At 41.6% G+C, this 24088-nt stretch overlaps 1 protein-coding gene across 1 annotated transcript in view; it reads right to left on the bottom strand.

Annotated features, from left to right (window-relative positions):
* Positions 1 to 22439, bottom strand: part of LOC147700822 (putative DBH-like monooxygenase protein 2) — a 166927-nt gene extending 144488 nt beyond the window's left edge. The window contains exon 1 of the mRNA XM_086929742.1: positions 22069 to 22439. Within this exon, the coding sequence (XP_086785868.1) occupies positions 22069 to 22362 (294 nt within the window). The 5' untranslated portion in view covers positions 22363 to 22439. The remainder of the gene's footprint in view (positions 1 to 22068) is intronic.
* Between the last annotated feature and the right edge of the window lie 1649 nt (positions 22440 to 24088).

Raw genomic sequence — 24088 nt, 5'->3', positions numbered from 1 at the left:
TGGGGAAATTACCACACAGATAAGTACCACACATTTATTTTTAATTTTACTTTACCATGCTGCACTTTATTATGAAGTAAGTATGTTTTTTGTTTTTTAAATGGCATAAAAGCAATGTCTTTTAAGAAACAGAAATGTATGGGTTATGTGATGGATAAGAGTTCAGGGTGGTATGGGGTTTAAAGGGGTGTTTAGGGTGCAGGGGTGGGTTAAGGAACAGGTTAGAAAGGCCTGTAAAGGGGTTTTAATGTTCAGGTATGTCTAAGGGTATGGGATAGTAATGGATGTATAAGGTGTTTTCCATTCAAAGATGGATTGCGGTAAAAGGAAGTGAGGGCTTTTTCAGTTTAAATTGCACACAGATGCAAAAGGGACTAAGGTTTTTGGGGGGTTTATTTGTGGATAGAGATAAAGGGAGCCAAGAGATTTTTAAGGGTAAGTTGACAAAAAAGTAACAGTGAGGTAAGGGATTAAAAAAGCTGAGGTATGTACATTTATGTCATTTTTTATGTACGTCGCTGAGGTCAAAGTGATGTTACAGTTAGGTGAAAAGGTCAGTTAAAAGATAATGGTTTAAACTACCAAAACCTCTGAAATTCTCCACAGTGTGGGGTAATGGTTAAATCCAAAGCATTATATATCATATCTGTGAAATACCAGAAATGACCCAAGATTACACCTATTTAGTGGAGATTGTGCTCAGGCTTACACAGAATCTGGGGCCAACAAGAGGCCAGGATTCCAGCCTGCTACACAAAGGTTTGCAATGGCAGATAAGATCATTGAGGAGTACGCATTTTTATTGTTTAGATTGTGCTTAAATGTGAAATAGGTTTGCTAGACATACCTAGCCTGCCAAGGGTTTGTGGTGAAATTGCATCTCCCCTGTTGTTAATTACAAAGTTTGATTTTGTGTTTTAAAGTGTAGGGGTTAAATGTATCTGCAATCAATAACAATTCCACCACTTTAGTTAACAAATAAACTCTTGAAGTGGTAGAGTTTTCTGTTAGATACCCTGACGCATTGCAATTTACGAGCATTTCTGTCTGATTGGTTATGCATCTATCTTGAGACCATTGTTTTATCCATCTTCTCAAACGCAGTCTCTCTGAAAGGACCCCACTTCATATCCATTGCATGAAGGTGTTTGGGATGATTGCAGATTAAATTACAAATTATTCACAAAAAATGAAAAATCTGATGACTGCTCCAGAATAAGAAGTGGAACATCATCCTGCCATTTCAACATTTAGTTTACTGGAGAGGTGCCAGGAAAGTTCTGGATTTCAGACCTTTTAGCCACCTCTCTGGCCAACCTGAAGGGAATTACTTTGTCATCAAGGGCTGAAGCAGCAACCCAACATCTCCAAGAAAGCAAAGTTGAGTGACTACATGCTGCAGCATTGAGAGGAGCTCATACACCAAGCCAATATTACTCATATGCCCAAGAAGATTATCATCTAGATTAGTAGGACCTTGAGTTATCAATAATTCTACTTTTAATGGAACCAGTAGATACTAATCCTAAAATCGCAGACCAGCATGTCTTCAAGGATTTGCAACTTTTGGATTTGAAACACAGTTTAGGGCTAGGGTGATGCTAGTAATTTTGATTCCAAATCAATGGTTTCATTGTCAGGTGTTGCATATCTAAGTGCTGCAGGTGAACCGCTGGTGGCCTGACTCAAATGGATAGTTATAGGGTTAATCCATTGAATGAACCCTAATCATTCACACCCTCTTTAAGCTGTCTAGATACAACTAAGACATAGGCCAGTTAGGTGTGGGAGCTCTGTTCCACAATAAGTGGGACACTTCAGTTCATTAGCACCAACTACTGTAGTGATGGAGCCATATTCAAACTGGGAAAAAAGAATGGGTTTCAGAAAAGGGCACAAGAGTGAAGGAAACAGGAACAACTTGTGCTCAATAGGTACTGCCACAAGTCAGATCATCAACACTTGAACAAATGTGGGGGCAGATATAATAAGGATTTATTTTGCCCTTGCATCATGCAAGGTGATGTTTTGCAACCCAGTTCCTAAACTCAGATTTATAAAACCATCAAGTGGTGAATTGTGCTGACATGTTTAACAGTTTGTGCTGGGAGGTGCTCCATATAGGTGGAAAATTGGTGTGTCCGTGCATCTACCCATAGATTTAATGCAATTCAAAAGTTACAGAAATGTGTGGATTGCTTAAAATCGGTATGCCTCCTACATGATGTGGTGAAGAGATTTCTTTTTCCCTCATATTTCTTGTTTCTATGCATGATGCAAAATACACAGAACAAGGAAAACATCTCTTATTTTGTTGTGCAAGACAGCATCGCTTCCTGCACTAAAACAAACATGCACTAAGACAAGCTCTCCTGCACTATATAACTCAGTTCCACCTTATTGACCAATTCCAATGCAGTTTCTGTACGGGTCACAGTACGCAAACAGTAATGACATATGATGATGTGCTTAAAAAAGCTACATCAGAATGCATCTTGCCTCCTAATCCTCCTGGACTTCTCCTCAACCTTTGAATTGGTCAAACATGACAGCCTACTTGACCTACTTGAATATAGTACAGGGTTATAAGGGATGATTCTAAATGGGTTGAACTAATTACTACACAATAGAATTCAAGGAATCAAGGTTTACCGGTCCCAGTCAAATGTCACTCTGGTCACTTTCGGAGTCCTACAGGGCTCCACCTTGTCACCTACTCTCTTCAACCTGTTTGTGGAGTTTTTAAACACAATTCTGAAATTCTCCAACGTCAAATACCACTGGTATGCAGATGATAGCCAATTATATCTAAAAATGTCTTCCCCTTAAGATATCCGTCAACTCAATACAACTTTGCGAAAAACTCAAACATGGCTGCCCAGAAAACACATCAAAATCAACTCACTCAAAATGGAATTCCACTCAATCGTCCGTGACATAAAACACTGGATGAAGCATTTAACAGCCTCCCCTACATTATTGATTCCACAAGATCATTGAAAAGAATCTTAACATGTAGGAACACATCAGCTCAGCCCCCAAAGAAGCCAATCTTCAAATGAACAGCCCCTCCCCTTCGCTGACCTCGGAACAGCTGTGTAAGCTCTAGTGATCCCCAGGTTAGACTATTGGAGTGCTATCCTATGTGGTCTATAAAGATCCAAGCTGAATCCACTAAGGGCATGCCATAACTCTGCTGGAAGGCTTATCACTGGAACCAAAAGAAACAAGCACATCACTCCTGACCTAAAGGCACTAAACCGGCTTCCATATGAGGCAAGGATACAGCTGAAAATTGCTTGTTTGAGCCATAAAGCCCTACACTTCAACACACTGATAGCTGATAATCTGGAGCAGGCTGGAGGCTGAAGATCCTCTAGAAGCACCGGACCCTTACTCTTAAAACCACAGAAATGTTGTGGAAAAACTACAACCGTGCTTTCTCCTGAATGGCCTCTAGAACTTCATGCCCCCTGAAATCAGATTAAACCTGTGAATCACATCATTCCAAAAATAAGTCTAACTGTTTTGATGAACAAAACTCTACCATAGAGCACATTTACTTAGTTATGTGGACAATTGTCTGACACAGTGTCCCAACCTGGGCTTTCACGCCATCTACGCCCTGGGTTATAGCTCACTAACCGTCGTCCAAATTGCAATGGGTATTGTCAATTTTTGTGTTTCTTGGTTGTCATGTTTTCTTCCTGCCTCACCTTGTTGTAAAGCACTCTGATACCCTACTAGGGTCAAGTTTGCTCTATATAAAACTGTGTAAATAAAATGTATATATATATAAATATAAATATATATATATATACATATATATACATACATACATACATACATACATATATATATATATATATATATATATATATATATATATATATATATATATATATATATATATATATATATATATATATATATATATATATATATATATATATATATATATATATATATATATATATATATATATTCACTGAAAAAACATAGGTTTCAGGGGTGTTATAGTTAGCTGGACATTTCACTAATACAAAACCATTGAAATTCCTCTGTTATAGTTAGTTGCACTAACTAACTCTCGCGCCTGCAATCCATTGATAATGATGTCACATATTACATCTTTCATGACGTGGTCAGTGACATTACTGATGACATCACTGATGGACTTTGTCCGTCCACCACGCCATTGTAGGAAGGGACCGTCCGCCACAGGGGCGGAGGTCCTGTGCATCAAATTAGGATGCACCCACCACAGTGGCGGGTGCATCCCCCATTCTTAACATTGCGGCGGGCGGTGCTGAAAGCACCGTCCGCCGCAATGCTAAGAATGCATGTTGTGCGTTTCAAAGCACAACATGACAGGCACCATGTTGTACTTTGAAATGCAGGGGGGTACCATAGGTACCCCCCGTGTGCACCCCCATCCCCCCTTAACCTTGGGGGCCCACAATAGGCCCCCAAAGCAAAGACCGTATGCCTTTCCACAGCAGCAATGCCACTGTGGAAAGGCATAGGTCCGCCTGCATCGTAATATGATTGGCGGTGTCTCACAGACACCGCCACCTTATGTAAGCACTTTTCTTGCAGTCTGCCGCGGACTCCCACGCCATCCTAATGTGGCGGGGGGGTCATTTCTTTGGAATGGCGGACGGATTTTCCACGCCGGGCCGGCGGTGACAATCCGCCCGCCATCCTAATCGACCCCTAAGTTTGCATTTTGAAAGACAGAGCAGAAAAATCTGCTCTCACTTTCAAAATAAAAAGCGGATTGCATTCCCACATACAAGTTAGCATCTCCCCTTACGGAAAGCAATGCCGACTCCCGAAGAACGTGGGAAGGTGGCGGGACCGTGGGGGCATGATAGCTCCCCTCACTTCCCCAACAGGGATAGGGTCCTCGGGGATATTAGCAATTACTGATAGGGGCTATTTTTCACCGTAATATTACAGGTCGCGCACCCAGTGCAGCGCTCAGTGTGGCCCCCTGGTGTGCACTCGCTGGAAGCACGACTCCAGCGCCTTTGATGCTCAACTTCTAAGCATTAGGGAGTCTGCATTACTTTTCCACATCATTAGCTACTAACATACAACTCCCCATGTGGAAAAGCATTCTGATTTTGATTTTGAAAGAGAGAACAGATTTCCTTGCTATAGGAGGGCAAGATGGACACAGTACACTGTAAAAGCTGGCCCTCCCACAATACATAAAACCACGGGGAGTGGTTGTTCCAGGGGCTTTGGTGACCTTACAGCCCCCCTCCCCCACCATTTTTAGCCCCGGTGGGTAACGGGGCCCTCGAGTGCTCCAGGAGGGGAGCCACGTAGTCCCCCTCCCACAATACTTAAACCACCGACGGGTGAAGGTCCCCGTGGCTTTCAGGACCTTCGATCCCTCCCCCCACCATGTTTTTCTTTTTAGCCCCAGGGGCTTATGATCCATGCAGCTGGGGGGCCCCTTTGGGCCCCACAAAAAATTTAATAATTTTGCCCCCGGTATTTAACTCCGGAGATGAATTATTAAAAAAAAGCTCCTTTTTATTTTATTTATTTTACGGCACAGTCCACACACCCTACAGGCAGCCCAATTTAAACAAATAAATACATGTGGGTCCTTCAGGGAACTCCTAAGCAGGTCTAGAGGCTAAAATTATTTCTAACCTGCCCCCTTTCTCCGTTTTGAACACATATTCTACTGACTTCCTCAGCCTCGCTTCTACCGAGGCACAAAAAGGCTTCCAACAGTTCCTGGGTTTGAATGTTTACAACCGCTTAACAGCCAATTAGCATTGAGGGCGTGAACGGGATGGTGGCTTATGCTACGATGCCAATCCTCGCACAATCCGTGGATCCACCACACCCATAGATATATAAATGACTTTAACCGTAATTTTCTCAGGAACTACTGAACAGATTGACACCATATAAGCAAAAGGCACACGTCGGAACTGAGGACTACCTCTCTGCCAAATTTGGTGTAGTTCCGTTCAGCCGTTTGGGCTGTAGCCCTGGCTAAAGGTCCTATAGGAAATGTTCTCGGCCCCATTGACCAATTACCCGCAAACTTTCCAGGAAGGAGCGTAACTGAGCTGGTCAAAAGTTTGGAAAATTTCGAGACGATTCATCAATCGGCACCAAAATTATTGGCTGCGGATTTCCTATGGATAATAAGCCCTAAGTATAACTACCTACTGGCGACCGCCTGTAGTATTGTAGTATATATATATATATATATATATATATATATATATATATATATATATATATATATATATATATATATATATATATATATATATCGAAGATTCCTCGCCACACGCCCACGCGTTCCCAGCAAATGTTACCACAGGAAAAGAATGACGATGAGCAAAACCCAGGTCTCGTGCAAATTATTTCAGTGCTTTATTTCATGCATGAAATCGCCGGCATGTCCGCAATGACGCTTTTCGCCTCTCTCCAGAGGCTTGATCACATGACATGTTGCATAGCAATGGGGAGGGAGGGTACTTATAGTCTACAAAAGGGCGGGCAATGTTCACCACGCTCAATATAGTTGAACATAGACATAGAAAACATATTTGCCAGGAATATTTAATCATTGAATAAAAGACAGTGTCTAAAATCCGAAAATATTCCCATATTAAAACCAATACATAATGGCAATAAATATGTGCAAATATACAAATGTATTTAGTATAAATACTTTTAAATTCATATACATGTCATTTCATTAGGTTTTCCACGTATATCAGTTAAAGGAATACTACCCAAGTGGGTTATTGTCCTGAAATGGCCAACCTGATTACATCATATTTGTAAACTATGTACATCTCCCACATGGGCAAAAATGTAAAGTGCTATCAATGTGCAAATTTCGCATTAAAGTGAAACTTGTGCAATTCTAAAAACTAATTTTATTAAAATACCTACTTAGGTAAAAGAGGTTTGCCTGTATATACACGTCATATGTTGTTAATTCATCCTATTGTATGACAGAACTCACATATTCATTACGTTGATCTTGTTCCTCCACTTTATGGTTAGTCCTATTACTACAGCCCTTTCTTTTGTTTGTAAAGATTCTCCTGAAACTACAGGCAGGTGTACGGATCTTCAGTTGCATTAAGACCTGCCGGGGTCTTACTATCTAATTCAAGTATATATCTTGTTTCCTGGAGTCTTAGCTGTGCTTCCTGGTTCCGTCCACATTTTAATGGAAGCACAGTTTTAATCAAGAAATACTGTAAGTATTTAGGATCACTCTCAGGCGTACTCTCAAAATGACGGGCAACGGGGTACGCTTGGTCCTTCCCTGTGATTGCCCTGATGTGCTGCAGTATCCGCTTATGGGCTGACAGCCGGGTACTCCCTATATACCGCAACCCACAAGGACGCTGCAGCACATATACCGCATAGTCCGTCTTGCAAGTGAGTCTCTTGTTTATAGGTAACAGTGTTTCTTTGAATGGGACCGAGAAGTGGGTTTTGTTGCAGCCATATCTACATGCTTTGCAACTGGAACATTTCTTACACCCCTTACTTAATGCCATCCATGTACTTGGTACTGTGATCTCAGGGCAGTTACTCACTAATTTATTCGCCATGGATGGAGACTTTCTAAAGGTTAGTTCTGGTTTTCTTGGTACTAACCCCCCGATGACAGGATCCCCTGCCACCAGATTCCAGTTCTTGTAGAAAATCTTCTTTACGCCATTATGCTGTCCGTTAAAAGTCAATTTGACACTAGGCTCGATCCTGGCCTCGTCCCCCTCATTAACTACCACTTTAGGTTTTGGGGTTAATGCTTGATCTCTCGATATTGCTTGGGAACGAGATTTCGCTTTCTTGAGGACCTCCTCCGAGTATCCTCTAGCCAGGAATCCTATTCTGCTTTCTTCTTGAACCTTATGGCATTCCTGATCTGAGCTGCATATCCTACTAATATGCAGCATCTCCCCGAAGGGAATGCTGCCTATTAGGTGATACGGATGTTGACTATTCGCATGTAGTATTGTGTTGCCTGCAGTGGACTTCCTGTGCAGCTTAGTAGCCAGTCCTGTGCTCTCCACATACACCTTGGTGTCCCGGAAGCTGACAGACTCAGCAACTATTGTGGCAGTAAATTTTAAATTTAAGTTGTTGTTATTCAACTCCTCCACGAAATGCTGTGCATCTTCCCTGGCCCCCCGCCAAACTATAAACAGATCATCTATATATCTAAGATAAAGCGGTACATGATTCTGCATTGTGGCTTGGTGTTGACCCATGAGGACCTGTTCCTCCCGCAGTCCCATTTGCAAACATGCAAAACTGGGGGAAGAACAGGTTCCCATAGCCACCTCCCTGATCTGCTGTACACCTGAATATTGAACATGAAGAAGTTTTGTTCTAAGCAGATCTGTATCATACATATATATATATATATATATATATTAAACATGATCACTTCATGTTCAAATCAGAAAAGACCCTTGGATAGAACACCATTCCAAGATGGCGCCCACAGTGGCTCAAAGGGGTATAGTCCTATGTCTATGACAATGCTCACGACCTGTTTGTTTATAATATGGATTGTAATATGTGGATGAATGACACACTGACGAAGGCTCACGCCGAAACGCGTCTGTGCTTTTCTTCTCCCTCTAATTAAACCCTGGTTTAATCTTGGTCCGCGAGTGCTGCCTCTTTCTTGTGGATTCTGAGGAGAGTCGAGCGAAAATGTGAAGCGGTTTCCCCACGAGCCGCTAGCAGCACCCGTTCCTGAGTGCACAGCTTTCCGTGGGAAGTGAGCGTGTTCCGAGGAGGAGTAACGCTGTGCACCGCTGTAGCTGCTGGACAACAACGCAAGGATTACGATAGGACCGGCAAGGACGCCGTGGCAGGGCAGCGCTGGATTGCTCTGGAGCTCCTGAGATCGATGAACCTGCCGGTGAGCAATTTGCCTTCTTTCCATTTATCACGCATGATGCCTAGCGTGTAGCAGCATTGAGCAGCAGAACGTCAGCGGTACCGAGGGCAGCCAGGCGCGAGGGAACAAGCACTGGGGTTGCTTAGCAACATATCAAGCAACACCCTCTGTTATCAGACCCATCTACAGTTGAAAAAACCGATTCAGAGCGCATGAATGCGGCAAAGGATATGTTCAAACGTAAGGGGGCTTCAGTGCAAGCGGCGGATAGAACAGCAGTTCCCGTCGAATCAACACAGGAGCGCAAATTAAAGGACATTTTCACTAAGCTGGAGAAACTGCATGAGCGCGAAGTGCGCAAGTGGTGGGAGGCGACGAGCCTTACAAACTATATTGAGGAGAAGAGAGTGCCAAGGGGACTGAGAGTCCACACAATACCCTCATATGAACATCCAGACCCCCAATTACTCACCGACTGGTTCGACCATACAGCTTCCTATTGCGAAGGCACATTGAAAATCCTAGTTAAATATGCCTGGAGCGATAGAGGGAAAGTATTGGAAGAAATTGATACCATCAATGAGGAGCTGGATACGGAAACAAACACGGGGATCAAAGCAACAATATCTCAACATAGAGATCAGATGAAAGCTAGGCTGGCAAAGTACGAACAAAAAATCAGAATGCGCAAACAAGAAAAGTATGAGCGCGATTCAAATGACTACGCGACTGGGCGCGTTTTAACGTATGCAAAAACGTTTGATGCCCCCCGAAAAGCTCTCCAGAAGAGAACAATGACAGCGTTGTCAAGCAACAGGCCGGAAACCGAACCCGCCACATCAGAATCGGACCTGACTGAGAATGAGTCAGGAGACGAACAACGGAGGCAGAATGAGTTGGATTCAGAAGGTGTGCGGCAAAGTGCACAAGGAGCCCTACCTGAGAAGACTCCTTTTCAAGAGGAATACAAGGTCATCAAGAGCACATGGCTAAGGGGCAGAAAAAACAAACCGCCCGATGTGGACGTAAATACGGATGCAGATGCCAATGTGACAGCAACATCGGCCAGAGGAGGAGGACGAGGAGGGCAGGCGGTGGGAAAAACAGGCAGAGGAAACGCAAGAACCTCTCGATGGACGAGCCGCCAAACAGCCAAAAAATAAGAACTATGAATCCACAAGCAAATACCGATCAAACCAGCCTAACTGTAGTGAATTTGACAAACAAACGATTGACGGAAGCTGAATTGGAAGTCCTGAGTCTGGGTCTCACGTTTTGTCCTTCAAATGACCTCGAATATACACAAACCAGGATCGATTTGTTTCGATTCACTAGGAAGCTGAAGCTACACAAACATTTCAAAATGCGCCCACACCTGAGAAGCACTAAGAAGGGCCCCAAAACTAACGAAATGGATATACTTAGCGCCAAAGATCTGCCAGCTATCGAGGCATTAGAGGACTTACGATTGGAGCAGGATTTAGAACAACAACAGGAAAACCTGTCCATTGCCCAACGGGCAGTTCTCCAGGGGGTCGAGCAAGAGAGAGAGGAGAGTACATTCAAGCCTGCGTCGACCTTTGTGCCTCAAACATCTTGGGACGCAATTGACGTCTTCACGGAGGCAATGAAAAGAGACCTGACTGCGTACAGAAAATCTAAACCGTCAATCTTAACCAATAACATCACTAAGGACCAACGCCAAGCTTTGAAGGGCCTGATGAATGAAGAATCTATTGTCATCAAGCCCTCTGACAAGGGGGGTAATGTGGTTCTTATGAGTCGAGAACTATACCGAGCTGAAGCCCTGAGGCAACTTGCAGACAACAACTATTACAGGGAATGCACGAATGCTGTATACCAAACAAGCATAATGAGATACGATGCCTTAGTGCAAAAATGGTACAACCATAATATGCTCGGCAAGGACGAAAACCTCTTTCTCAGGAACCACACCCCCATGCTACCAACTTTTTATCATCTCCCCAAACTTCATAAAGACATGGAAAACCCTCCGGGACGACCAATAATATCATCCATTGGGAGTTTGACCGAGAGCATGTCACGCTTCGTGGACAACATTTTGTTTCCCTTAGTAACAAAACTTGAATCTTACATAAGGGACACAAAAGATTTCTTGACTAAGATCCAGGAACTAACATGGAACTCTGGATACCTGCTCATGGTGCTGGATATAACCAGCCTCTACACCCGTATAGACCACAGGCAGGGTCTCGAAGCCATAAAGCATGCTCTGGGTCAACGTCCAATGAAATATGCATGTCATAATGAAATGATTTTGGAGTTCACAGAGTTCTGCCTGACCAACAACATTTTCCTCTTTGAGGATCAGATGTATATCCAAACATCTGGGACGGCGATGGGTACCTGCTTTGCTCCCAGCTATGCGAACCTTTTCGTTGGCTGGTGGGAGGAGCAGGTACCCAGGAGCTGTACGGCAGGGACTGAGACAGGGCAGGTTAAATGCTGGTATCATTATATTGACGATCTGTTTATTGTTTTGGATGGACTCGGCAGAGGAATTTATCAGAATTCTAAATAACAATGATCTCAATCTGCACTTCTCGGGCTCGGTTAGTCCGGTGAGAGCGGAGTACCTGGACCTGAGAGTGTACATTGAAGACAATCAGATGCATACCACCCTGCACAGAAAGGACACTGCTGGCAATTCTACACTCTTTGCCAGCAGTAGTCATCCCACCCAACTCAAGAACAGCATTCCCTACGGAGAGCTATTGAGGATCCGTAGGAACTGCTCTAAGGACTCCGATTTTGAGGCGGCCGCCTCAGAATGCATCGAGAGATTTTCCATGAGGGGTTACGGCACCACCTTACTTACAAATACCCTAAAAAAAGTAAGGAAGATGCAAAGATCGCAACTCTTGGCCATTGAGACTCCTGTAGTTGGTAGGAACAGAAACTCAAATAAGAGCGATGGCAAATTCAGACTCATTACTCCTTATTCAAAAGGAGCAGGGGATCTGAAAGCCATGCTCACAAAGAATTGGAACATTCTAAGAACCGACAGTGTTCTTGCAAATGACCTACCTGCCCATCCTTTAATCACATTTAGCAGAGCTAGGTCACTCAGTGATATGCTTGTCTCTAGCCACCTTGACAAACCAACACCAAAAGCTAACTCCCTGAAGCGGATGGCAGGCTTCTTTCCTTGCGGCCATTGCAAGGCTTGCAGTGGCAGCAAACGGGTGCTGTCATTTGACATACCTGATACCGGGAAGAAAGTGCCGATCAAGCACTTTATTACATGCGGCTCCCAGTTTGTAGTTTATTGTTTGGTCTGTCCGTGTGGCCTACGCTACATAGGCAGCACGATCAAGGAGCTCAAGCTGAGGATCCTGGAGCACCAACGGGCGATCGAGAAAGTAGACATCTCATATCCGGTCCCCCGGCACTTTGCAGAGGAGCATAGCAAAGATCGCAAGCAACTCCGATTCTTTGGATTGGACATTGTTCCACCGAATGTAAGAGGAGGTGATAGGCTGAGGAGACCCCGCAGACTAGAGTCCAGACACTTTTTAGATTTGTCTACGGAACAACCTGGTGGGCTCAACAGCGGGGAGGAACTAGCATATCACTTGGGCAAGTAATACCATAGGAGGAGTAAATTGTCCTTTCCGATAGGAAGCTATGTATACTGAAATGTAAATCCAACTAGAATATGTATGCTCCTTTGGACAATAATAACATGAACCATATAAGATCAGGGGTACTTTTCCAAATCTGCTATATCGGTAGTTTTCCAATTCTGATATCCATGAATTTGATTTATGAATTTCTGTATACCTTTGTTAAACCTGAATTTTGAACAAAAATGTAAACTATGATATATATACTTTCTGTCCCCCGATGAAGTCGAGTATGGACCACCATAGGTGTGTAAATATGTACATAGATATACAATCCAACTTGCATATATATACACTGTACGTAATAAGTATGTGATTTAATTTGCATATGTATGTGGAGATAATAGGATTGAGTTTATAATAAACATAGGTTTTGTCTCTTTCACTGCGGATGAGAATGCAGTACAGGGATAATCACATAAAAAACGTGACCTGAGAGTATCCATCTTGGCAACCTAGCTACAATTTTTATCTTAACACACACCAAGACGTGGTTGAGTCTAACTTGACTTTTGTAAATAGTGTAAATACACTTTTTCCTTTGCGAGTTCCTTGAACTTAAAGAGTATATTTTTTTGTTATATATCCTGTAAAAGCACTATCTAGGAATCATGATGAATCATGACATAACAATTTGGTTCACCTCCACTTATAGAATAGGAACTAATTCTCTTCTTTCATGTGCCTGAGGACTTTCGTTACTTCCTATGTTTTTTGCACTGTTTTGATTATGTTAGCATTGTATACATATGCCATAGGACACAAGCCGATCCACGGCTTTATTTTAAGCCTTGGATAGAACACCATTCCAAAATGGCGACCACAGTGGCTCAAAGGGGTATAGTCCTATGTCTATGACAATGCTCACGACCTCTTTGTTTATAATATGGATTGTAAGATGTGGATGAATGACACACTGACGAAGGCTCACGCCGAAACGCGTCTGTGCTTTTCTTTTCCCTCTAATTAAACCCTGGTTTAATCTTGGTCCGCGAGTGCTGCCTCTTTCTTGTGGATTCTGAGGAGAGTCGAGCGAAAAAAAAAAATATATATATTTATATATATATATATATATATATATATATATATATATATATATATTATCGCTCAAGACTCTTCTTAGTCTCACAAGAAAGAGGCAGCACTCGTAATCCAGAAGTCAACCAGAGATTTAATTAGAGGGAACAAAAAAGCACAGACGCGTTTTGGCGTGAGCCTTCGTCAGTGTGTCACTCGTCAATTTCAGACGTCCCATTAAATATACAAGTTCATGAGCATTGACATAGACATAGGACCATACCCCTTTTGCCACTGTGGGTGCCATGTTGGAAAGGTGTTCTATCCATATGGGGGTCATATCTAATTCATTCGTGGATTCTCACGTTGAAATAAAGCCGTGGATCGGCTAGAGTCCTATGATATAATGTACAATGTCATATTTACAAATAAACAAACAGTGTAATTTATAAGGCATAACTTCAAACACAGAGAAAGAGTAATAGCATACTTCATATGAGATTAATACAAAGTTCATCATGGAAATTCATCAAAATATAGCGAGAATATACGTTCCGTAACGTGTATACCATAAAAATACTCTTTCAAAACAATAAGCATACACAGGAAAAAAGAAGAAGAAGAAGAAAGGCATCATCCGGGGTATGTCATGCATAAACAGTATGGCTAGGTTGGCCAAAGGGAAGCTCCAGGGATTTAGGCTTCAGTCGATTCTAGACACTAGTATATACAACAGCGATCATGATTCAACTGTTATGGAATATAGTCCATTGTAGTGTCCGAAAATCCCCAATGAGGAGTTAAAATCCCAGAGGACCTTTAATATCGGGTCATGCTTCCATACTGGCCAACTCTATTTTTATATATGCCCATATTATTATATACATATCTACATATTTACATTCCTTCGGTAGCCTGTCATAATGTGCGAAGGGGTATCACAGTCAGAATCAAAATCAAAATCAAAATCAAAATCAAAATCAAGGCTTGGGAAATACGGTATTACAGTGATGCGGTTTAAGTACTATAGACAGAATGTACACATAATTGCTGGACTGACAGATATTGTACTCCGCCTCCTAAGAGAGTTTCTTAGTCCTATAGTCTTATTTACCCAGATGACATGCTAATTCCTGACCGCTATTTAGTCCTCCCGGGTGTTTGGTGGAAAGATCTACAATATATCTGGACTCGAGTCTACGAAGTCTCCTTAACCTGTCTCCTCCCCTTATATTAGGTGGAACAATGTCCAATCCGAAAAATCGGAGTTGTCTGCGGTCTTTATTGTGTTCCTCTGCAAAATGCCGCGCAACCGGATATGAGATGTCTACCTTCTCGATTGCCCGTTGATGCTCCAGGATCCTCAGTTTGAGTTCCTTGATAGTACTGCCTATGTAGCGTAAGCCACACGGGCAGACTAAACAATAAACTACAAACTGGGAGCTGCATGTGATAAAGTGCTTAATCAGCACTTTATTACCGGTGTCTGGTATATCATATGATAGTACTCGTCTGCTGCCACTACAGGCCTTACAGTGGCCGCAGGGAAAAAAGCCCGCCATACGCTTCAAGGAGTTAGTTTTAGGTGTTGGTTTGTCTAGATGACTGGAGACCAGCATGTCACTGAGTGACCTAGCCCTGCTAAAAGTGATTAAGGGATGAGCAGGTAGGTCCTCCGTAAGTACACTGTCCATTTTCAAGATATGCCAGTTTTTATTTAACATAGCTTTCAGATCTTTTGCTCCCTTAGAATATGGAGTAATGAGTCTGAATTTTCCGTTTTCCTTGTTTGATTTTCTATTCCTACCCACAGTGAGATCGTCTATTGCCAAGAGTTTAGATCTTTGTACCTTCCTTACCTTCTTCAAAGTGTTTTTCAGTAAGGTATGGCCCTAACCCCTCATGGAGAATCTTGCTAAGCATTCTGAAGCAGCCGCCTTAAAATCGGAGTCCTTTGAGCAGTTCCTACGGATTCTTAATAGCTCTCCGTAGGGAATGCTGTTCTTTAGCTGGGTGGGGTGGCGACTGCTGGCAAAGAGTGTCGAATTGCCAGCAGTGTCCTTTCTATACAGGGTGGTATGCAGTTGGTTACTCTCAATATACACCTTCAGGTCTAGGTACTCCGCTGCCACCGGACTAACCGAGCCCGAAAAATGCAGATTGAGGTCATTTATGTTGAGAATTTTAATAAGTTCTACTGCTGAATCGATTCCTCCGTCCCAAACAATAAACAAAACGTCAATATAACGATGCCAGCATTTTACATGCCCTTTGTCTGTGCCAGCTGTGCAGCTCCTGGGTACCTGCTCCTACCCACCAGCCAACGAACAAGTTTGCGTATCTGGGAGCGAAGCAGGTACCCATCGCCGTCCCTGATGTTTGTATGTACAGTTGGTCCTCAAAGAGGAAAATATTGTTGGTTAGGCAAAATTCTGTGAACTCCATGATCATTTCATTGTGGCATGCATACTTCATTTGTCGTTGACCCAGAGCATGTTTAATGGCTTCAAGACCCTGCCTGTGGTCTATACAGGTGTAAAGACTAGTAATGTCTAAAACCATTAGCAGATACCCAGGGTCCCATGTTAGTTCCTGGATCTTGGTCAAGAAGTCTTTCGTATCCCTTATGTAAGATTTCAACTTGATCACTAAGGGAAACAGGATGTTGTCAACAAAACGTGACATGTTCTCAGTCAAGCTGCCAATAGATGATATTATTGGGCGGCCGGGAGGATTTTCCATGTTCTTATGTAGTTTGGGGAGATGGTAAAAAGTGGGTAGCATGGGGGTGTGGTTCCTTAGAAACAGATTTTCGTCCTTCCCAAGCATGTTATGATTGTACCATTTTTGTACCAGAGCGTCGTATCTGGTAATGCTTGTTTGGTACACTGCATTCGTGCATCCCTTGTAGAAATTTCTATCTGCAAGTTGCCTCAGGGCTTCAGTTCTATATAGGTCTCTGCTCATTAGAACCACGTTGCCCCCCTTGTCCGAGGGCTTGATCACTACGGATTCATCATTGATCAGACCCTTCAGAGCTTGGCGTTGACATTCAGTAATATTGTTCGTTAAAATTGACGGTTGCGATTTTCTGTATAATGTCAGGTCTCTTTTCATTGCCTCCGTAAAGACATCAATTGCGTCCCATGGTGTTTGTGGTACAAAGGTCGATGCGGGTTTAAACGAGCTTTCTTCTCTTTCTTGTTCGACCCCTTGAAGGACAGCCCGTTGTGCAATAGTCAGGTTTTCCTGTTGCTGATCGCAATCCTGATCTAGTCGTAAGTCCTCCAATGCCTCGATAGCTGGTAGGTCTTTTGCGCTAAGTGTATCCATTTCATTCACTTTGGGGCCTTTCTTAGTATTTTTTAAGTGCGGGCGCAATTTAAAGTGTTTATGGAGCTTCAGCTTTCTGGTGAATTGAAACAAGTCGATTCTTGTTTGTGTGTATTCAAGATCATTTATGGGACAAAAGGTGAGACCCAGACTTAGAACTTCCATTTCAGCTTCCGTCAATTGTTTTGATGTTAGATTCACTACAGTCAGGCTAGCTTGATCAATATTGTCTTGAGGATTCACATTCACTGCTTCTTGTTCGTCTGGCGGCTCGTCCATCGGGAGGTTCTTGCATTTCCTCTGCCTCCTCTTCCCGCCGCCTGCCCTCCTCGTCCTCCTCCTCTGGCTGATATTGCTGTTGTTGTGGCATCTGCATCTACATCCACATCGGGCGGTTTGTTTTTGCCGCCCCTTAGCCAGGAGCTTTTGATTACTTCGTACTCCTCCTGAAAAGGAGTCTTCTTTGGTAGGGCTCCTTGTGCATCAAGCAGTGCATCTTGTGAGTCCGAATCATTCTGCCTCCGTTGTTCATCCCCTGACTCGTTCTCAGTCAGGTCTTATTCTGAAGTGGCGGGTTCCGTTTCCGGCATACTGCTCGCCATAGTTGTCATGGTTCTTTTCTGAAGAGCTTTAAGAGGGGCGTCGAATTTCTTTGCATATGTTAATACGGGCCCAGTTGTGTAGTCATTGGCATCGCGCTCATATTTTTCTTGTTTGCGCATTCTTATTTTGTGTTCGTACTTCGCCAATCTCGCTTTCATCTGATCCCTCATCTGGGATATTGTTGTTTTTATTCCTATGTCCGTTTCTTTTTCTAGCTCTTCATTGATCGTATCAATTTCTTCCAGCACTTTCCCCCTATCGCTCCAGGCATACTTGACTAGAATTTTCAGAGTGCCCTCACAATAGGATGCCGTGTGATCGAACCAGTCTGTAAGCAGTTGGGGATCCGGATGTTCGTACGAGGGTACCGTGTGCACTCTTAATCCCCTAGGCACTCTCTTTTCTTCGATATAGTTTGTTAGGCTTGTAGCCTCCCACCACTTGCGTACTTCGCGCTCGTGTAGTTTCTTTAGCTTTGTGAATGTCTCTTTTATTTTTCGATCCTGTGGCGCTTCTACAGGCGTTGTTGTTTTGTTCACCGCCTGCGCTGACGCCCCTTTATATATATATACATACACACATATGGTGTTGACTACTTCACTGAACTGTCTCACACTCAATTCAGATGCTCAAAAACAGCATGTGGAAACATCCCATGTTTTTCACAGTCCGAATACATTTATTTTATATATTCACACCAAGTGCATCTTGCAGTTCCATATAGCCTTTGTGTTTCAGCTGTAGCCTTCCACAAGGCCATAGAGACGTTTGTACAGAGTTTCCTTTCATAATACACCCACCTCCTACCATCACCACGTTAAAATCTAATTTACAATTATGAGGAACACAATTGTGCACATTTTTCATTGAATCTTGGTATTACACTTATTTGCAGGATTTTTAAATAATGAAATTGAGAATAAATACCACTTAAAATATAAAAAGGGACTAAAATATGAAAAGGGACTATTCCTGTGAAGATGTACAATGAAATACAGTTAGCGAAAGCACTCATATTTGGTATAATTTTTTATTCTTTTATGTATGATTAATTTAAATTGATGCATCAAAGAACTCAATTAAAGTGTAATCAAAAAAGGGAAAAGATAATTGGTGATGTACAACAATTTTTTTAATGTCCCAATAATTGTTAATTCTAGCATGTGTGGTTTTGTGATACCCTCCGCCTATATATTTGTATCTACTAGGATTGCCTAGGAACTGTCTTTTCACATATAGTCAATTCAAATTAATCCATTGAATTCAATATAACTTAATTAACTATTGAACATTAAACAGACATCCCAATTACTGTATTAGTCTATTTTGACTTCAAGTCCCTTAAATTCTAAATCTGTGGTTTAACCATTTTTAATCCCTCTACTGTTCATTTGCTAAACACTCTCTTGTGAACAGCAAATAACAAAACTTACATTTTAAAATATGTTTCAATTATGTAGTCTTCATTCTCTATTCTACCCAACATTTGTCAATTGTTCACCTTTAGCTAACTCCAACAGATACCGTCCAGCAGTGAAATTTCTGTGTTTCAAAAAAGTGCATTGTGCTTCATATGTAAACTTGTTACCCATTGTTTGCACATTATCTATGTGTATATAAATGACATGGTTAGTAACATCAGTGATAGCATCACTAATGACCTCTCATATGACATCTCAAATGATATCCTTAATGACATCACTCATTGCATCTCAAATGGCATCACTCATGACATTTTCCACAGATCGACTACTACACCATAAAGCATCTTATACCCCCACTCCCACTCTCATACAAGCAATGACAAACCCATTAACAGATGCATACAGTTACTCATACATGTACTGACTCGTCCATACAGCAATTCATACATCAACTGAACCACACACTACTAATGCAACCCCTTTGTCACATATACAGTCAATTATGCATATACTGACTGATCAATATAGGCATTCATACATCTAGGAATACACACATATGGAATCATCCACCCATACAGCTACTTAGAAACCTGTTTACTTCCCCATATACTCAACCATACAACTACACACTCACCCATACAGTTCTTTCCACTCCCACACACTTACTCATAGTTACACATGAACCAACTCACCTATTAAGTTAGTGACACAAATACATACTCTCCAATACAACTTCTCTGTTACATTCACTTACTCACCCATACAGTCCCTCACACACCCATTCACTCACCCATAACTTGCACATACCCACGTACCTACCCAGATACCCTTTTACACAAACATTTATGCACTCAGCCAGTCATGTACCCTCTCACTCTCCTGTACATACACTGATACACCCACACACCCATACATTCAATCATTCACCCTCTTGTTAAACCGTACAGTCACGTATAAACCCAATCACTCATAGAGGTACTCATGCAACCACTCACACCCAGTAACTCAACCACTCACTCATCCATACAGAAACTGACATACACACTTTCTCATATTTAGACTGTCTCACATACCCACTCAAGCTTCTGCTTACCACTTACTCACCCACTCACAGTACCATAGAGGTACTCCGACAGCCAATTACCTTAGTATATATGTTTAAAGTATAATACATTTAAAAAACACTCACTGGATGATATCATACACATACTCCGACCTCATACAACCTCTTGTATAAGAAATTAAACAGCCACACAACCACCTACATACTTATTCACAGTTATTCCAGTACTCATTCAAGCATTTACTCCTCTATATAGTCCATTCTCTCCTCTATAGAAACACATCCACTTACTCATTCATACAGCCACTCACCCACACAGCACATACAGTATCGGTGTACAACTACACAGAGTGTGTAGTTGTATACATATACAACTACACACTCTGATATAAACAAGCATACATACAATGACACTGCCATTCGCAATATATTTGTTAAAAGTAGTAGTGCAAGGGAATTTTCGCACATGTATTGTGTATGTTTATAATTGACAAATAGAAAGGTGTGAACTATTAGTATTTATAGAAATTGCATATATATTTGAAAATGTTGTTTTTAAATCAGATTAGGGTATTCTTAGTATGCTTATATTGCTGTAAATATGCGAATAAAGCTGATTTGACTTGACTAGACTAAAAAACCCTTACCCCAAAAAGTGCTACCCGCAACTATAAAAATAAAGTTGCTTTATCCCCAAAACAGTATTCACATCTGAACCCATTAAATTTTTTTTTTTAAATAAATGTATTTATATATTTTCATTTTACATGAATTACTTTTGATTTCATACGTTTTAGGAATTTTGCATTTACTAATTTAATATTTTCTTTCATTTTAGCATAGAGTAGATTATTATTGACTACTAATTAGTAAATTATAATGTGTTTTAATTTTAAAATATGGATATTTATATTTTTTAAATGTCTGTCTATCTGTAAAAATATCCTATATATACATGTTGCCGCTCCATGGGCAGGCTCCTAAGAAAAACTGTTGACTCCTGTGCTTGTATTGTATAAGCACTGTTGTGTCCCCAAAGAAAAAGCAACACTGTTTAATTCTGAAGCCTGCTTAAATTTATACAAGTGTGGCTTTATCACATTAAACTAACACTGTGAGTTCTAAGTTTTGGGCTGAGTGATGTCTTGGGTAGCTGAGGAGTAGGAGCAGTGCTATTTTACCACCATAGACATTGGTTAATGACACAAGAAGTTTCAATGCACATACTTATTTTTGCTAGAAATGTAGCACAATTTGTTGACTTATTTTACACTAATGAGCAGATCCTAACACAATAACATGTGGAAAGCAATATAACAGCACAAACATAACAGAACATATCAAAACAAAACAGTGATAGCAGAAGGATATTTAAAAACGGTTGCCGAATACAACAAAACTACATTGCAATAATGCAGCACGATAGCATAGCAGCACAAAGAACAAGGTAAGTGCTTGGGTACTCTTAACATTTAAGAAAAGTGTTGAAAGCTTATCACTTTAGAAGGAACATGAGAGATCTCCATTTTACATTTTAGTTCAGTTTTCTTGGACAACTCCTATCTGATTTATTTTCAAAATCATGCATACTTAGTCAACTAGTGAAGAGATGTGGCGCAGTGGCCAGGGTGGCTGAATAGGGAACCTGGGGGCTCACTGTTCAATCGCCGGCGGCAGATTAGCCCAGCAACATGTGACTTTGTGTAATAGCTCACTTAATCTTCCCGATGTCCCCCAATGCCTTAATACCCTTGGGTAATTGTTCACACTTTTCAAATACTGGTATAATAATAATATTATTATTATTACCTAGAACTTTAATCAAGGGCTACCTCTACCACTCCTTCTTTCTCCAACTACTGCTACATCCACTCTTTTCCTCACTGCCAATACTTGTCCTCTATTCTGACCTTCACACAACTGTTTGAAAGGAAATCTTTTAAAAAGAGGTGAGCTATTCCTAAGAGGAGAATCCACCATAGTTTAAGATTTTTGGTCCCACCATACCTCCAACATATTTCCCCCAAGCATTGGTGCACTTACTCCAAAATAGGTAGTTTGATTCGGCCACACTCCACCAATCGCAATGTCTGCCCCAGTCATGCCTCCGCTGGGGCTGATTCCGAACCCGACCCATCCGTGTGTCGGTGCTACTATCTGAATTGTGATCTCCTTGGCGGCCTTGTTGAGGCCCCAGCTAAGAACCACTGTACCTTCGGGGTTCATGGCCTTTGAGAATCTCAGATCCTCCATCTGACCGGCAGCCAGAGACAGCAAGGAAAGAAAATATAGTACTTGGCGGCTCATGTTTAATGAATTGGACCACCAATGGCCCATAGAATATCAGAAAGTACAGAACAGCAGCTTGTTGTAAGAGTCCTTCTCTGAGGATCTCAGAGCAAGCACCTCTTATTTATCACCCACTCTTGGAATGAAGTTCCCTAGTCCAACCCACAGCATTTTTAAGACAACCCAGCTTCAATACAAAACATGCAAAATAAATTAAATTAAACCAGATGAGGTCATAATCAGATGGAGCAGCAACCTGCCAGGAGGGTGGCTGCTTTTCTATTTTGGTGCAGTAAACTGCCTATGACTTCACGCTTATCATGACATTCCTTTGACATTACTGTCTAACTGGTTGGCTGGCATTGCAGCAATCTTCTGCTGTGCATACATTTGGCATCTGAACACAGTGCAACGTACTGTCATTACTGCTGTGAGCTTTTTATTTGCTGTTATTTCATTAAGACAACATGAACAAAAATCTTGCCTTTCTTTGCAATACATTGCCCCTATTTTTTGTAGACAATTGTCTAGGGAGCACAAGGACGATGGTCTGTCTGCAGAGGATCTCCCAGGTAAGTGAGGAAATGTAAACAACAACCCTGAATTTAGTGGAAAATCTTAGATTTTCCAAAGGATATTATTTGTGTGCCTGAGGCTTGGACTGAATCTACTAGATTGAGATTGTATCTTCTGTAAACTGGGTGACATGGACCGCCTACACACATTTGTGCTGGTGGTATTGGAATGTGTTATGATATTCTTTTACTCTCATATACATATGTTGATCTTCAGTTTGTGAGTTTGATTGAAGCTGCAGGAAGTCATCAAATTAGGCAGCGGCAAATTAATTAGTAGTGCTGTATGATTTCTTTCATTTTTGTCACAAGTATTTCAAAGAATAGAGTTTTACACATTTATATACAACTAACGTATCTTATAGGTGATGTTTCACTCAGTACAGCTGATACATTTCACCAGAACTGGGACAAAAACAAACATTTGCCTGATACTGTCCATTGACCTTCACTGCTGCATGGCTTTCTATAGCAAAGAGGCTCTTTCACTCAACAGTTCCAGATGATTTTTGGGCAATCAGCCTGGGTGAATTCTAGTACCCCAGTTATACATGTTGGTCTGATTCTGCCTTTAGGTTTCCTTTTGAGGAAGTACATTGTATTCTAAGTGCTAATCGCTTATTGTAGAAAGGATAGGGTGTGAACTAGCAGGTGCTTATCCCAGACTGACTAGCTTCTGAGCTGCTTTTCATTTTGACATGTGACTGATTTCCTTTGCAGTAGCACTGGAAAATGCACGTTTGCATAAGGCCACATGAATATGTATGAGTCAGGAGGTATTTTGCATCCCTCTGCAAGTGACTACAAATTATAGGGTTGACTCCTGTGATGGAAAGCACATGTCATTCTCTGCCTTAATCCACATTCTCTGCATGTCCCGGCTTTTTTTTTAAACCAGTGCCTTTAAAGGGAGAGTTTATGCTTTTGAAAAAAACAAGCAGTGGCAAACTAAATAGGTCTGCGTTGGCCACCAGACTTTCGGTAATTCTTTTTTTGCTTTGACGTTTTTTTTTATTGTATTGTTCGGGAAGGTGCTGGGCCCCAAATAAGTCTAAAAAAAACATGGGCTAAAAGCAAAATAGTTTTCTATTCTCAAGAAATTACACATTACCATGGTACATCTGACAATGAAGAGAACTACCTTGTGTGTGGATGTGTTCCTTGTGAAAGGACAGCATGGTGTAGCTCATAGCAAAGCC

This window comes from Lissotriton vulgaris, chromosome 7 (assembly GCF_964263255.1).
Source record: "Lissotriton vulgaris chromosome 7, aLisVul1.2, whole genome shotgun sequence".
Lineage (NCBI taxonomy): Eukaryota > Metazoa > Chordata > Amphibia > Caudata > Salamandridae > Lissotriton > Lissotriton vulgaris.
This window is presented reverse-complemented; position numbering and strand designations above follow the sequence as displayed.